Source organism: Thunnus maccoyii, chromosome 24 (assembly GCF_910596095.1).
Source record: "Thunnus maccoyii chromosome 24, fThuMac1.1, whole genome shotgun sequence".
In the NCBI taxonomy this organism is placed as follows: domain Eukaryota; kingdom Metazoa; phylum Chordata; class Actinopteri; order Scombriformes; family Scombridae; genus Thunnus; species Thunnus maccoyii.
The window spans coordinates 11,533,387-11,546,559 of NC_056556.1; the positions used below are offsets into that span (position 1 = coordinate 11,533,387).

The 13,173-nt window shown below is 40.3% G+C and overlaps 3 protein-coding genes across 11 annotated transcripts; 2 read left to right on the forward strand and 1 right to left on the reverse strand.

Moving 5' to 3' along the window:
• Positions 1-126: 126 nt before the first annotated feature.
• cpb2 (carboxypeptidase B2 (plasma)) lies at positions 127-6,668 on the reverse strand. Of its 7 annotated transcripts, none has more exons than XM_042405295.1 (16): positions 6,644-6,668; positions 6,446-6,562; positions 5,557-6,324; positions 5,140-5,344; positions 3,812-4,788; positions 3,308-3,402; positions 2,955-3,030; positions 2,746-2,870; positions 2,546-2,654; positions 2,306-2,407; positions 1,962-2,066; positions 1,741-1,851; positions 1,540-1,630; positions 1,027-1,229; positions 718-802; positions 127-636 (listed from the first exon to the last, which is right to left on the reverse strand). In XM_042405295.1, exons 6-16 carry the CDS (start codon positions 3,379-3,381, stop codon positions 422-424), a joined length of 1,296 nt encoding a protein of 431 aa, XP_042261229.1. In that variant the 5' UTR covers positions 3,382-3,402; positions 3,812-4,788; positions 5,140-5,344; positions 5,557-6,324; positions 6,446-6,562; positions 6,644-6,668; the 3' UTR covers positions 127-421. The 7 variants fall into 7 exon arrangements, with proteins under 7 accessions (XP_042261229.1, XP_042261231.1, XP_042261232.1 ...); XM_042405297.1 differs by lacking the exon at positions 6,644-6,668 and having other exon boundaries at positions 5,557-5,644; positions 6,273-6,324; positions 6,446-6,600; XM_042405298.1 differs by lacking the exon at positions 6,644-6,668 and having other exon boundaries at positions 5,557-5,644; positions 6,446-6,600.
• Positions 6,669-6,728: 60 nt separating this feature from the next.
• On the forward strand, positions 6,729-10,192 carry alg11 (ALG11 alpha-1,2-mannosyltransferase). Of its 3 annotated transcripts, none has more exons than XM_042405289.1 (6): positions 6,729-6,805; positions 6,927-7,046; positions 7,717-7,938; positions 8,153-8,524; positions 8,609-9,171; positions 9,255-10,192. In XM_042405289.1, exons 2-6 carry the CDS (start codon positions 7,000-7,002, stop codon positions 9,536-9,538), a joined length of 1,488 nt encoding a protein of 495 aa, XP_042261223.1. In that variant the 5' UTR covers positions 6,729-6,805; positions 6,927-6,999; the 3' UTR covers positions 9,539-10,192. The 3 variants fall into 3 exon arrangements, with proteins under 3 accessions (XP_042261223.1, XP_042261225.1, XP_042261224.1); XM_042405291.1 differs by having other exon boundaries at positions 6,791-6,805; positions 6,924-7,046; XM_042405290.1 differs by lacking the exon at positions 6,729-6,805 and having other exon boundaries at positions 6,820-7,046.
• Positions 10,193-11,369: 1,177 nt separating this feature from the next.
• spp2 (secreted phosphoprotein 2) lies at positions 11,370-13,018 on the forward strand. The gene is made up of 6 exons (XM_042405466.1): positions 11,370-11,421; positions 11,498-11,625; positions 11,783-11,905; positions 12,350-12,460; positions 12,660-12,708; positions 12,909-13,018. The coding sequence occupies exons 1-6, from the start codon at positions 11,370-11,372 to the stop codon at positions 13,016-13,018; spliced, it is 573 nt and encodes a 190-aa protein (XP_042261400.1).
• The last annotated feature ends 155 nt before the right edge of the window (positions 13,019-13,173 follow it).

The following is a 13,173-nucleotide window of genomic DNA, read 5'->3' on the forward strand; positions in this document are numbered from 1 at the left end:
ACATATTGTCTATTTTAACTATTTTTAAGTAAATTTTATTTATATAGTCATATCATAAACTTTTCTCTAAATACCACACTGAATAATGTACAATTTCTTACAAATAATTACAGTATACAATCAAAACTGCATCAAACAATGACCTTTATTGACCTCTATGTAACTGCATTAAAAACTGACAGAAATATCCTGCTGCATCATACTTTCCTTCTCCTCTTGGAGCAACGAGATAAGGTAGCGAGCTAATAAAAGCAGAGATCCAACTGAAACATCTAGTGAATTCATAAAACATCCCTGCAAAAATAATGTAATAATACACAAGGCACACAAAGCACTCTTACAGGTGATCGAGAAACTATGAAGCCTGTCAGTCTTTATTTGAAAATATTAAACTCTCAACTTTAATGGTAGTTGTAACTGCTTAAACAGTTTGAGGAGGACTTGTCTGAGCTTGTGTTTTCTCTATAACCTTGAGAGCGATAGTCTTCACAGCTGTCAGAGCTTCATTGCAGGCTGCGGGAATGTGAGATGGTGGAAGGAGGAAGCCGTAGTGCCCTCTGTCCTGGAGCTCAAATGTGAAGGAGTATTTGATGCCGAGGTTGTACGCCCAGTCATCAGAGCCACCAGGAGCCAGGTCTGGAGAACAGAAAAAGCCACTCATTAGTACTTTGAGAGTAACTCAATCAGTTTTTGCTTAAAAAAATAAGTCCTACTTACATATTGTCTTGGCTCCAGAACCAACTTTGTAGATGCTCCTATAATATCTTCTGATTTTCTGTGCAGCTTCTTGGGCCATCTCAAGCTTCCAGAAACAGAGTTTATTCACACAAACATTTAGAAAAGACAGTTGACTTGTTTAGTATTTATGTACTGGTGAAAATCATTGTTTCATTTCAAGTGATATGAACTGTGTGGTGTACTATATTCAAATACTCTAATTACTTAAATAGGATAGAACTACAAGATTACTTGAGTGTTTGATTGATCAGTTACTGAGCTCTCCTGTGTCTGCACCAAACCACTCACCAGGTCTTTGTGGTTCTCTGCTTCATCAAAGGTGTATGAGTAGGGGAAGAGCAGCATCTGAGAGTAGGAGTGGATGGTGAGGTAGAGCTGAACCGTGTCCTTGTGACTGCGCAGGAAGTCGGCCACGGCCTGCGCCTCTGGCTCCGACTCCTGGAACGCACCACAGTAGATCTCACTGCAGGGCTGGTCAGAGGCTCCCTCCGCTGGAAAGAACAGTAACACTTTATCTAAATACTGCACATATTACTCTTCCATATGATGAAATGATAAACAGGAGAACAAGCTGATGAATCATAAAGTGTGTCAGCATACTTCTACATTTAAATTACTTGCTGTGGTACTCACAAGTATAAATAAGGGATCATGCAAAACAAAGGAAACATCTTCAAAATACTGAGATCATGTTCTTTGGGAATGTTCAATGCTTCCACAACACTGGAAAGAAATCAAGGACATTGTAGAAGAAGCATTGAGAGTGTTGGGAAGGGACAATGATGTGAGAGAGAGACTTACTGCACCAGTTGGCATCAAAGTTTCTGTTGAGGTCAACTCCAACGCAGGTGCTCCCCTTCTTGATGGAGCGGTTCTTCCTCCACATCCGGTTCTTAGACATACGATGAAAATGCACAGACAGGGAGAAATCATGTCACAGGTGCTCTGGAAAATACTGGTTTTGGGTTTTTCTTTTATGTGTGTGTGCATGTGTATTCTCACTGTTGTCCATGTGTAATGGTATCCATCAGGGTTCATCACAGGCAGGACATAGACATCCATGTTGTCCAAAATTTGAGTGATATCTTGGTTTATGCTGTAAAAAGCCAGGGACTGTGGGAGAAAGGACAAGGTTTTACCACACTGATTTGACCACTGTGAAACTGATCTGATAGAAAACAAAAACATTTCCAGCCTATAGATACGAGATCAAATGTACTCACATGATGTACAAACCATAAACAGAAAGCAGGAGCAATCCACTCTCTGGCGTGGATCCCACAGTCAATCCACATTGCCTTCTTATTCGGTCTGTTATTAAAAGACAACTTAAAGAGAGAGAGGTCAAACATTAATCTGACTTGCAACAGCACAACATTTTCAGATTTTAGACAGAAACATATCAGCTGTATGTCTGTAAAACAAAAATCTCTGAACACTTTTCAGCTCTTCTAACAGAACAAATAATGCTGATTAATTGGCTCTGAATGTTTGCAAAAAAAAAGTTTAAATGATCAATAAACATCTTGATCATCATTACAGTTTATTAGGTGATGGATGTCTGTACCTTCAGAACATAGAGCGGTCGCTTCTCATATGAGGAGCCGATGAGGATGGCTTTGACTGTGCTGGGGTTGTCCTGCGTGGTCCTGTTTATCCAATCATAGATCTGCAGTGGAGACAGCATGTTCAGAGGTAAACAGTGCAACATCACCACTGAAAACAGCATCAAAAATCAAGTTCATTCAACAACCCCCCCCCAGACACAGTGTCTGAAGAATCTGATAGGTGAAGATGAAAAGCATACATCCCCCAGATTGTGATATCTCTGGTAGAAAGTTGAGCTGCTTCGTGGGTCTGTGGAGTCGTTCCTCATCTGCATTTCGATTAAATCGTTGGCGTTGGCCAGTAACGTCCTGAAATAAACAACAAAAACTTTTATACAAATTGTGCAACTAGAATGAAATATGATAGGTAGTGAGTATGTTTTGAGGCAAGCAAACATACTCATATTTAATGCTGTTTTTCTGCAGCAAATCTTTGACAGTCGCCAAGCTGTTTGCCGGGACAAACAGGTGAACTTGAGTTTCTTCTTCAATGAACTGATATGAAGCAGGCTGCCATAAAGCTGTCTGGGAGAAAATATGTAACATAATGATTCCCAGGAAGGGAAAAAAAAAAATCAGAGGAACACAATCACTGGTAAAAATTTCTACCTCATATTGGGTGGACACATTCTTCACGATGTCGACATGTTCCTGTGTTGATGGGGTGATTGATAGAATTTCATCTCTAAGTAAAGAGAAAACAAGACATGAGTGAATCCTATTGTCCTCTATGAATGATGCAGACCCCCTGTGGACCAATCAGCAACAAATATGCTTTCACCTGTGATGACAGTGCCAGAATGCCAAGGTGTGGTGTATAATTTTTTTTCTCAGAGTTTACATGAGTGCATATACAACATACACGGTGTAAGGGTGTGGTGTTTGCGTAACTGTCTTATAACCCATTTTCTCTCTGTAAAATATAATCTGTGATAAATGCTGTCATGAAAAAATCAACTTACTGTGTTTCTACGCAGTGTCCCGTCAGGAATTTGTCCAAGATCATTAAAACAAAGAAAGCGGAAAGAGTCTTCATGATGACGGACTCGCACCCTTACTAGAAATGACAGAGGTTTGTTCAGACTGTGGGAGTTGGGACACGTTATTGATTAACATGTTTATTTAAACTTTGCTTTTTTTTTTTTTTTTTGGAAAGAGCTAGGGCAGAGATCAGCCACTAATGATTTTGGTATCTTTTCAGAAGTCAGTTAAAAACAAAAAAGCTATTAACAGCATTAAGTTATCAAGTGAATATAACATGTTGCATATAACACAAACTCTGTCATTGTAAAATGTAATTTTTTTTTGGTTTATTTTTGCCTTTTTTTGTTTTCTATTGTCTATGTGACTGTATGCACCTCTGTATATGAACGTGTGTAATACAGAAAGTGAGAAAAAAAAAAAATATATGTATATATATATATATTTTTTTTTTCCCAGAAGTCAGTGCAGTTGTACCTCCTTACCTACAGGTGGCAGCAGATAAATATAAATCACACGAGGACAGTGACAAGTTGAAAGGTAATGTGTTGTTAAATTTCAAGACTGCTCCCAGGCAGATCACCTGAGGTTGTTCCCAGGTTATTTAAGTCCTGGTTCCAGCAGGGCTCACTCTCTCCTCTGACTCTCCACTCTGATTATAGTGATACCCACACCCCATATTGTAAATGTTCAGTTAATCCTTCAATTTGGTTTCATTTAGTTAATAAACATGTGTCTACGTTTGTTGTGACCAAAGAGCCGGGTCATAACACATGTCAGTGGAAAGAGTTCATTTCCTCACACAGTCTCTCACACCAGGATGGGTTAGCTCTTTTCTGATCGGTTCCTGTTCAGAGCTGCTTTGGGTGTAAACTCTAGTTTGTCTTTAAGGCTAAGCACTTAGGTGTTGTCTATCTCCACTTGTTCCTGCAGCTTCCTTTCCTCCCTCAGCTCCAGCATGCCCTCCTGCTACTCTCGAGGTTTGGGGGTCCGCCAGTGACCCACTCCAGGTGGTAGCTCGCTGCTACAACCACAGGAAAAGTGACATAAGGGGCATAGGCCCTCCCAGCTGGGTCCCTCCTGTGGTTAGAGGCTGAATCTAATGGTTACACCAAATTATGTATGGACATGTATCTGAATTTAATCACCATCACCAGAATGAATGCGCCTCTCCCCTCTTTTCGGAGAAGCAAGGACAAAGAGCTTTAGGCCAGTAAGGTTTGGCTTGCCTGTAACATACTGCCTGACTGGTCAGCAGCCTGTGAAAGGGAGGATTTGTTCATCAGTGCAGACCCTCTCAGACTTTGGAAGGTTGAGACGGCTTTGCTTCACACAGTCAAGTAATGACCCGACTCTTCAAAGACTGTCTGCCTTCTTTGTTTCGTCTGTTACATCTAAGTCATCTAGAATCTTGAATGAGTTTCTCAGCTTGAAGAACCTATCCCTTGCTTACAGTTGTGAACTATTATGGTGGAAAAAAACACCAATAAATGAAAGGTAATAACAGCAATAATAATCAAACCTTACACAACTCTATTTGAATTAAATGCAGTCAGGTAGTAGGGCATCACTGGGACAATTCCAGTGTTATGGATGTGATATGGTCTCCTATTGAACATACTCATAAGCACAAACTTTGCATTCTTGAGGCAATTTGCATATATTTCATGATACCACTCTAGAAAACTTCAAGGATCACTGATAAATATCACATGATACATACCAATATGTGTCAGTATTTTGTTACCATAAATGTCAATATTTGCTAATTACTGGAACTGAATATATTATCCTGGAACTGAATAAAACATACGTGCCACTCCTGGCCCACAGAGGATGACGTCTTTCCTCTTCATCCCTGTCTGTCTCTGTGTCTGTCTCTGTCTGCTCATCTGAGCCTCCTGCATCTTCTTCCTCTCCTTCTTCACCATCTTCTTCTATCCCAGGTTCAAACTTATCCTCATCATCTGACAGCTCCCTCAACTATCCGGTAAAGAATCCTGCTTCAGTTCTGTCTCCTACGACAATGTTGAGTCATTAATTACAGATGGGCTTGGTGTCTATTATAACTGACATTCATAAAAGAGATATTATTTCAAAACACAAATAATTTAACTGCTTTCAGAACTAAATATATCATTCCTGACATGTTAATAAGAAAAAACATGTATAATTATCATACTAACAAAAACAATAGATACCAATAACAATATTTGACCTCTCCTCTTACCAGAAAATGTGCTTGCTGCTATGCCGTTCATTTTGGATGAAAAGCAAGAGGAAGTTCCCAGCATCCCAGCCTATCACATGACATATCACTGGAAAGCCCAGGATGTCCTCTTTACAATACAAAAGGGATTGATACAGTAGCTCAAAATAGTAATATGAGATGTGCATGTGTGTGTGTGTGTGTTTGGGGGGAATTCTTAAGATTTTATTTTTTAAAAAGGAGGCAGATTAAAAACTTTTATCACTTCTGCTGATGGGATCTGTTTTCTGAATGCAGAGATTCCTTCCATTAATATGAACTTGAACACTTTAACAAAGACAAGGGAAAGCAGTTTTGTTTGTACTGCACCTTTCAACAACAAAGGTCCGCTATACAAAGTCAGCTTTTTTGAACTGCGATCTTATATCTTTAATTACCATTCTGACTAGTGCGAATATAGTTTTGACTATGAGAAATGCTATTATGGATATCAAATGTACAGATAGGAGTGTGATTAGATGTTAAAACGGCTTGCCACAGGAGACAGTTTTGATCATTAACTCAAAGGTTGAGTAATTTTAGCAGCAAATGCTTCCAGCTCTTACTTTCATCTCAATAGAAATTGAATGTCAATGTGTTTTTGCTGTGTCGTGTCAAACTGAATCTTGTGGAAACTAAAAGGTGTTTGGACATTATATGGACTAAATATGTGAGCCAACAAATAAATAAGCTTGAACCTGATCTGACTTCACTATCATATCCTCTACAGTTGGCAGTAAGAGGCAGTACCTGAAACCACAGAGAGGCATTTAGAAAAAGGACGTTGTCAATAAACTGAACTAGGATTAAGCTGTCTAACGTAGAAAACATTTATATTTTACATAATTTGTCGTCATATCCATTCAGTCACCTGTAAGGCTGAAAATTCCTCAGCGACGGGCTTTTTGAGTCACATAATTTCCTTTTTCCCTGAAACATTTAGCCAAATAAATATTTTCCGGTGTTCAAAAGACAGCCTGGTCATATTCTGGGTTATAAAATAAAGAATTCACGATCAGAATATCAATAAATACAGACGCCAACAATGAATAAATAACAATAAACGTACTCTGCTAGCAGTAATAGTACGTGTGTATTGCAATAGATTGCAATACAAAAAATCAAATCCAAAACACACGAAGAAGAAGAAGAAGAAGAAGAAGCGGTAGAAGAAGAAGAAGAAGCAGAAGAGGAAGAAAAAGAAGTAGAAGAAGTGGTGACAAAGTGAAAGGTGATGTGTTGTTAAATTTCTGCTGGCTATTTTTAATATCTAGACTATAACCTCTTTATAAAGTTTTTGTTGTTATTTTTTGTTGTTTAAAGTCATGATGTTACACACTCTGATTCAGTAGGTGGCGACGTGCAGCTTTAACGTTGGCTTGTAGTCCGCCAGTAAAATTAAAGAAGAAGACGTCCGTTGGCAAGATGTCGGGCCACGATCAGCTGGTCCTGTGTTTGTGTGAATTAACAAGGTAAGATGTACTTTCTTTCAAACCAAGTGTTTAAATACACGAATAAAATGTTAGTTATGTCGATTTGAAAATGAAGTGAGCTTGTTTCTTTTAATTTCATCCTGTTGCTTTGGCATTAGCTTATAAACAGTCATACCAGTCAAGCCACTGAGAATATTTCAGTTAATTAGCTAACATAAGCTAAATTGTTAGTTATAGTCTTTAGATAAATATATGTCTTCCTGTTTGTTTAAAGTTGCTACAGCTAACGTTTCTATGAAGCTCCTTACATTCAGCTTTAATATAATATCACGCATATGTACAGTAAGCAGTACTTTATTTCTATGTCTGTTATATGTTATATTTCTATAGACATAAGTTGCTTATGCGTTTATCGATGTCTTATGCTACTCCTGTATCTCCTATGTCATTACTACGCTGTTATAATACTCATACAACAGGGTTACACTGAAGATTTTGCTGTGATGTATGCATTTTCTTTTTATAATGTATAGTATGGATCACAGTTATTCATCATGAGAGTATTTCTAAGTATAACCTTCATTTTTGACTCACTCAAGTCTTTGAGAAGCCAAATCAGTGCACATTTTTAAAAATTATCTTTGTTTTCTTCAGCTTTACCCTGATAATACCTTTTATCAGGGTTATTTATCACTTCTGTGTGTTTCAGATTGCTGTGGAAGTTGCTGCTGCCTCTGGTGTTTCTGTGCGTGCTGCTGGTCGCCGTCCTGGTCCTGCTGGTGCTGGCGGTGCGTTTCTGGCTGCAGAGCAACAGGAACGCTCGGCGGGCAAGGGACGGCCGTCCTACAGTGGCCTTCTTCCACCCTTACTGCAATGCCGGTGGTGGGGGAGAGAGGGTGCTCTGGTGTGCTATCAGGGCACTACAGAACAGGTGAAGCTGAAATCTGAGACCATCAAGAGATACTGTTGGATTCCTTTGTTGATCAGTCCATGATGTTCAGTTTAACTGCAAGAGTTAATTTTAATAATAATTGTTTCTTTTCTCAAATTAGAGTTTGGATATTGGGTCTTTTTTATTGTTTTTTATGTCTAGTTTCCCTCCCTTTCCTCTTAACTTGTGTCCTTTAATTTACACATCTTTACAGGTATGCAGACATCAACTTTGTAGTGTACACGGGAGACTTGGGCGTGACTGGCCAGCAGATTCTGGAGGGGGCGCGGCGTCGTTTCAACATCGTGCTTCCCCGCCCGGTTCAGTTTGTGTTTTTGAGGCACCGGCTGCTTGTGGAGCCCGGCCTGTTTCCTCACTTCACCCTGCTGGGCCAAAGTGTGGGTTCCATCTTCCTGGGGTGGGAGGCATTGACAGAGTTTGTCCCGGACCTTTACATCGACTCCATGGGCTACGCCTTCACCCTGCCCCTGTTCCGCTACCTGGGAGGCTGCAGCGTGGGGAGTTATGTTCACTACCCCACCATCAGCACTGACATGCTGTCTGTTGTGAGAGAGAGGAACCCCAGGTAATCACTGCATGTGTTGTACTGTGTGTCTTAAGAATTTCTGCTTACTAAGCATTGAAATAACACAGACTGTTAATGTCCCAGGTTCAACAACCCAGACTACATCTCCAACAGTCTGTTCCTGAGTGCCTTCAAGGTGGTCTACTACTGCCTCTTCGCCTTGCTCTACGGTATGGCCGGCTCTTGCAGCGACCTCATCATGGTCAACTCCTCCTGGACCCTCGATCACATCCTTTCACTGTGGCGTGCTCCCAACCGCACCAGCGTGGTCTACCCACCCTGCGATGTCAGCGCTTTCCTGGATGTCCCGCTTGAAGAGGACGGGGATAGAAAGTGCCACTCAATCGTCTCCGTCGGACAGTTCAGGCCCGAGAAGGACCACCGGCTGCAGATCAGAGCTTTCAAGAAGGTGTTAGACAGGACGAGGAGGGTGGGGGGCAGGGAGGCGCTGAAGCTGGTTCTGATTGGAGGATGCAGGAACCAGGAAGACGAGGATAGGGTGCTCATGTTGAGGGGGCTGTGCCAGGAGCTGGGGGTGGCCGACAGGGTGGAGTTTAAACTGAACGTACCTTTCGAGGAGCTGAAAAGAGAGATGGGGGAAGCCACCATAGGGCTGCATACCATGTGGAACGAACACTTTGGGATAGGTAAGTTATAGTTATAGTAGCTGTAGTAACCCTATTTTTTTAAGATGATATTAAAAGTGCATCTTCTCCTCTATTTCCTCCAGGTGTTGTGGAGTGCATGGCAGCAGGGAAGGTCATTCTAGCCCACAAGTCCGGCGGTCCCAAGCTAGACATCGTGGTACCTTTCGAGGGAGGCCAGACAGGCTTCCTGGCAGATGACGAGGACAGCTACGCGGAGGCCATAGAGAGGATCCTGGCTCTGCCGCCTGCCAGCCGCCTGCAGATCAGACGCAACGCCCGTCAGTCTGTGGCTCGCTTCTCAGATCAGGAGTTTGAAGCTTGCTTCCTGGCCGCTATGGAGCCTCTAATGGGAACAATTGAGCGATGAGAGAAGGACTCATTCTTTTTGTGTGTGTATGGTTCATGTGATAGTAGCTATTTGACACTGTGGGCATGTTGGCTGTGTTTACACTGTAGGTCTGGGGACAAAATGTGATTACATTTATTGGTCTGCTAGACTGTTTGCATGGCTTCCTGGGTGGCAGAGTCACTCAATGGCCAACAAACCAATAAAAAACAAAGTATATCAAATCAGGTACAGATAGAAATCATGTGCAATCAAAACAACAGATCTTTGTTACATGTGGGAGAGTGTGAGTCCAGCTACAGTATATCCTGTACTTTTATTAGAGATAAATACCAGTTTGTCCTGTGAAAAGGTGACAGTTCAAGCTTGTATCACATTTTTTACAGGAGTCATTCCTTCGTAGTAGTTCTAGTTTCATTAAAACGAATGTATTTTATTTACTATTGGTTAAAATGGGAACAAGTGAGCTTTAGTTTCATAAAATGATGTTCTGAAAAATATTGTGGGACACACATATTTATTGTTTACAAGTACTAGAATCAAATCTATACACACCCAAAAAATGTAAAGTATTTTTGATATTAATGATGAATGTAACGAATATACGATGGGAATGAGGAATTGGTGTAACTGAAAAGATGATTTATCATTGTAAATAAACTTGAATGCACTGAATTAGAGGTTGGTTACACGCATTCTTCTTTTACTCCATTTATTTTGGCCTGCAGTAGCACATGAACAAAACTGAAATGTTGAAATGAGCTCAGAGCTGTGGAGCAGAGAGGTCAGTGATCTGTCCAGAGGAAGGAGAGAGGAGGTTCAGAGGAGGTTAGTAGCAGTGTTACTTCATGGAAAAACATTTCGCAGATTTTCTTTTCTCGCTTCATGTAAGTTTGTTTTGTGTGTTTGTGGTTCCAGTGGACGGTCAGCTGGATATAATCATCATCTCTATTTGAAGCAGGATTACTTTAAGATGTGATAGAGGGGATTTCACTTAGTAATATTTGTATCATTTGACATTGACCAGTAATTTTTTTTTATAATGATAAGAAAGCGGTAAATGCTGCAGTGGGGTCTTAACAACAGCATACAAGGCCATTCAAATTTAACTATTTGTTCATGAAAATGAAATAAAAAAACAATCTGGACACTTTGCAGTCATAAATTACATACATACTCATGCTCTGCCTTCATAAACAGCATTTGTTTGTTCATCTTATCTACTTATGCAACTTTGTTCTGTTCAAAAGATAACAAAGATGACTGGTTATTTTAAACCAAAATGACAAAATAATGGCTTTTATGGGATTTAATCACCATACTGATAACAGCCTTTTTAAAAATATTGGATTGCTCATATATTCTTGACAGTTGTATATATATATATATATATAAAAAGAAAATTACATTGAAATTACATTCAATTTTCTTCACAATTGTGCTTTCTGTAAGCTCATTAAACTAATTCTTAATAAAAAATACTTTAATTAATGGCTTAAAGTGCCTTAAGAAGTTGCTGAATTTAACTGATCAATAACAAATTTCAACATCTTCATCAAACATGTTTGATAGCATGGATGAAAGGTACAGATTGAGAATCTGAATTCTTATCATAGTGCTCATTTAAATTGGCACATCACCCTGGGATCAATAGTGCTGAACAAAGGTTAAGAGCTACTGCAAGCAGGAAGCCAGACAAAAGTCAGGGGGAGGGAGGCTGGTTTTTTTTGTGTGTTTTCTTTTAGGGGTTATGGAGGGTAAGAGGCGGCGCAAAGGGACCAACGTTGCACATATTTAAAGGGAGGTAAATGAAGAATCCATGAAGAGACATTTTGGTTTGGTGCTAGTCAAGATGAAGTCATACACGCTTGTCTTGGCCCTCTTGCAGTTTCTGGGATGCTCAGGTGAGTTGCTTTCTGTACCGATCACCTCATACAGAGATATCTGACTGTTTCACATCATTGACTTTTGACTTTTCAGGCGTCCCACTGCACAGCCCTGAGCTAGAAGCTATGGCAGACAAGGGTCTTGTGGCTGCTCTGGCAGAGGTCAACTCTGTGTACGCTGTCAATCATCTTTATCGGGTGACTCGAGGCTCCGTGACAAGGGTGAGTCAGTACAATCTATTCCATATCTTAAAAAACACACATGAATTTGCAGGTGTGTTATCTTCATGCAGTATCTATTCAAGGCAATGTGTTTAAACCTGTTTTATTGTGTTGTGTCATCTGTGTGAGATTATGACAAATATCTCATGTATGCCAGGTTATTCCCATGGGCCTGAACACCGTTGACCTCATGATGGTATTTGGCATTAAAGAGACGGAGTGTCTGAAGACCTCCAGAAACGACCCGCAGACATGTGCCTTCAGACCTGGCCTCTTTGTGGTGAGGCATTCAATTTCGTCAGGGGCCGAAAAATAAGATGAATGATATATGATTATGGTTTGTATTAGTCTATTTGGTGCCAGAAGGTTGCAGTTTAACAGATAAAGAGAAGAAAACAGATAGCTAAAAAAGGTTAGAATAAATAAATAAATGTTCACCTGAAATGACACCACCCAAAGTGACATTCATGCCAATCAGTTAAAAGCTGCTGTTGTGTGTTGGATGTTAAATATTTCACTGTGAAGGCCTGATATCTCAATTCTGAGTAGGACATGTGTTGACAGACTGCTGCCCAATGTTTGCATTGGCATGAAATCCAAAATCTCTTCTGCTGTGATGCAGTGACTCAGTGGTCATTATAAAACTAGAACAGCTGTAACAAACACTGAGGTATTTAGCATATACATCATGTTAAAATACCACCTTTCCCTTTCCCCGCTTCAGCCTTCCTTCTCCTGCTCCAGTCGGGTTCGGATGTTCCCCAGCTCAACCCAGGTGGTCTCTGTCAGATGCGGCAGCGGTACCAGCAGCTCCAGTGAGGAGTCCAGTGAGGAGGTGAGGAGGACATAGTCCAAAAATGGGGTAGAGCGAGTAGGGAAGAAAGACCGAGAGGATCATTTTTATCTAATTTCCCAAGCTCATTTCCCATTGATAGTGAGTCACCAAAAAGGAAAAACTAGAGAAGAATGATCATTTTAAATAAACTCATACCCATGTAGTACATGTGAATAATATCTAGGCTTTTTTTTCACAGCTGTACCGAAGAGGGAGACACCATTTCGATATCCCTTCTGTAAGCAGAGGTAAGCACCATTGTGATGATACAGTACAATCAATTACTGAGGTCTTTAACTACTAAACACAATTTTAGACAAATTTGATACCTGACATTCACCAGTTACTTCAAAAATAAAGACAATGAAGCTTGATTTTTACTGAAAACATCTCATTATGTAGTGTGATTTTCAGTGTAACTGACCAGAGATCCAATGACTTTCAACAGTCCCGGCTCCCCCTGCACCTCCGCAGCCCACCCAGTCTGATCGCTCAGTCCTTGGCCAGCCAGCGGACATTCGGCCCAGAGGAGACGCTCTGAATAATTACCTGGAGTAAAAGTTCCAGCTGAAAATCTTAAAAAAGGTGCTTGTCAGAAGACAAACTTGAATTAAAAGTTTAATTTACACTTCTGTGTCTTTTTATTGCTTTTTGACGATGATTCATTTTTTTGGAGTTTAATTAATATCCCTATAATTTATATATATTTTTGG

Bases quoted from the DNA above. Each gene is read 5' to 3' on its own strand.
- cpb2 (XM_042405295.1), bottom strand. From the start codon at position 3,381: ATGAAGACTCTTTCCGCTTTCTTTGTTTTAATGATCTTGGACAAATTC. The intron at 1,852-1,961 runs GTGAGTACATTT...TTTCTCCCACAG, and splicing joins GTTTATGGTTTGTACATCAT to TCCCTGGCTTTTTACAGCAT. The intron at 1,631-1,740 runs GTGAGAATACAC...CGTATGTCTAAG, and splicing joins ACCATTACACATGGACAACA to AACCGGATGTGGAGGAAGAA.
- alg11 (XM_042405289.1), top strand. From the start codon at position 7,000: ATGTCGGGCCACGATCAGCTGGTCCTGTGTTTGTGTGAATTAACAAG. The intron at 7,047-7,716 runs GTAAGATGTACT...TGTGTGTTTCAG, and splicing joins TGTTTGTGTGAATTAACAAG to ATTGCTGTGGAAGTTGCTGC. The intron at 8,525-8,608 runs GTAATCACTGCA...TTAATGTCCCAG, and splicing joins GTGAGAGAGAGGAACCCCAG to GTTCAACAACCCAGACTACA.
- spp2 (XM_042405466.1), top strand. From the start codon at position 11,370: ATGAAGTCATACACGCTTGTCTTGGCCCTCTTGCAGTTTCTGGGATGC. The intron at 11,626-11,782 runs GTGAGTCAGTAC...CATGTATGCCAG, and splicing joins CTCGAGGCTCCGTGACAAGG to GTTATTCCCATGGGCCTGAA. The intron at 12,709-12,908 runs GTAAGCACCATT...GACTTTCAACAG, and splicing joins TATCCCTTCTGTAAGCAGAG to TCCCGGCTCCCCCTGCACCT.